Source organism: Triticum dicoccoides, chromosome 5B (genome assembly GCF_002162155.2).
Source record: "Triticum dicoccoides isolate Atlit2015 ecotype Zavitan chromosome 5B, WEW_v2.0, whole genome shotgun sequence".
In the NCBI taxonomy this organism is placed as follows: Eukaryota; Viridiplantae; Streptophyta; class Magnoliopsida; order Poales; family Poaceae; genus Triticum; species Triticum dicoccoides.
Window position 1 is genome coordinate 661,409,090 of NC_041389.1, and position 1,982 is coordinate 661,411,071.

The 1,982-nt window shown below is 47.5% G+C and overlaps 1 protein-coding gene across 1 annotated transcript; it reads right to left on the reverse strand.

Moving 5' to 3' along the window:
• Positions 1–443: 443 nt before the first annotated feature.
• On the reverse strand, positions 444–1,221 carry LOC119306559. The gene is made up of 2 exons (XM_037582743.1): positions 1,026–1,221; positions 444–850 (listed from the first exon to the last, which is right to left on the reverse strand). The coding sequence occupies exons 1-2, from the start codon at positions 1,105–1,107 to the stop codon at positions 642–644; spliced, it is 291 nt and encodes a 96-aa protein (XP_037438640.1). The 5' UTR covers positions 1,108–1,221; the 3' UTR covers positions 444–641.
• Positions 1,222–1,982: the final 761 nt, after the last annotated feature.

Here is a 1,982-nt window from a genome sequence, read left to right on the forward strand (position 1 = left end):
CTGCACGGGCTCGTCTTGCTTCCTCCCCAAAACAGCTCTAGGAGCAAGCTTGTATCATCCTCATATAAACCATACTCGGCAGGACTAGGGCTATTATCTCTCCGGAGAGCCCCGGACCTGGGTACGTCTCGTGTCAAACTTGCGCGTGCCAACCTCGCCTCTGGAACCCACCGGTGCCCTTGTGTCTGTCCCACTCTTTAGCCATCCTATGACATCTGCCGTGAGATCACCATGACAACTGGACAGTACAAACGTAAGCCGTGTATCTTTCAGTGCAAAGCCGGAGTTTATCCTTACGTTGCAAACGTTGGAAAAAATAATTATTCCGACTCACACCGAGTGTGACAACCGTTCTTACATGCTTGAGCACTGAGAAGGGTCCGTTCACCGTTGCGCACTGGACAGCACAAATATATCGAACAAATAAACTGATTTTTATTTGATTAAGCAGAGACGCATATATAAACTGATACCCGTGTTTATTTATTTATTTAAAAAGCAACATCAACTATATTATTATTATCTCTCAAAGGAAAGAGAAGGCTGGGCATGGCTCTGCTCATCTCATCTCATCGGAGCCTTTTTATTTTATGTTTTGGGCGCAACATCGATCTCATCAGTGTCTGCGGGAGCTGGAGCGATCAGTGCTTTTTGCACGGCGGCGGGCAGGGCGTGGGCGTGTCGCGCCCGTCGAAGACGGGGCGTCCATCTCCGCACCGGATCGTCTTCACGGGGCTCGTCTGCACCACCTGGCAGTTGGCGCAGCCGCGGCGGCACCTGGGGCCGACGTCGTCACAGAACTGGTACCCCGACCAGGAGTTGCAGTTGTCGCAGCACTTGGGGAAATTATCTGCACCAACCGCATCCGCATGTAATCAAATCTCAATCTTGCATGCTAACTGGATTCGCATCAGCTAATTATCACATGTACGTACTTATGAGCTAAGATCTCAACGCCATCGATCACAAACATGCAATTAGACGTTGTTGCGGCCGGGACAGAATACTGGAACGTACGTACATACCTTTGGCGGCGGCCTGTGAGAGGATTCCCATGACCATGACGGTCTGGAGGACTAGGATCGCCACCAGCGTGCTGCTCTTCATCGTTGGTTGGTTGGTCCTAAACTTGTCGAGCGAAGCTCTTGCCTTCCCAGTCCTGTCGATCTGCTCGTGGAATGATGGTTTTGTTGTGCTTTGTGTCTGCCCAAAGCTACAAGCAACTCTCTATATATGGCATGCCAATTTTCGGTCATCTCTCAATTGTTATCTAACTAGGTGGATAGGTGTTTGAGATAAACTTGTTAGGCATCAGAACATACAGTACAAGACCACAGAGATGGACTCCCAGGCAGCTGCTTCCAATGAATTATTATCACGACAGTCCACAGAGATGGACTCCCAGTGACTGAATTATCACGACAGCCCACAGAGATGGGGCTGCTTCCAGTGGATTATCACGACAGTCCACAGAGATAGACTCCCGGTGAATGAATTATCACGACAGCCCACAGAGATGGACTCCCAGACAGCTGCTTCCAGAGACAGATCATAACACAGAACAAGAGTACAACGAAAAACAATGATGGATAACGAGCCAACTCAACTCATACCCCATCATGAATCATGACCAACGCCTTAGCTTCAAGCCAGCCTTCACTGTACACAATGCATGACTAATCCTCCACTTGCCACATACATAAACCAGACTCTTTTGCACGGCTCAGCTACTACATACATACATCCACGAGGACCAGCAGCAGGCACCTCAACATCATCCGTCATCGCACCATCAATCTCTTATATCTTTTGAACCAAAAGTCCAAATTAAGTTCCGTTTGCATATCTGTGTTTGTTGCGACGCGAACTTTCGAATAAGACCAATCTTGAGTATATTATGACAAATTCTTAAAAAAAATCCAAGGTTTACATGTTCAAACTTGGGAGTGATAAAATTAAAAAAAAATACCGCATTTTACATA

Coding starts and splice junctions, on each gene's coding strand:
- LOC119306559 (XM_037582743.1), bottom strand. CDS start 1,107: ATGAAGAGCAGCACGCTGGTGGCGATCCTAGTCCTCCAGACCGTCATG. Junction 851..1,025: donor CTCACAGGCCGCCGCCAAAG/GTATGTACGTAC, acceptor CGGTTGGTGCAG/ATAATTTCCCCAAGTGCTGC.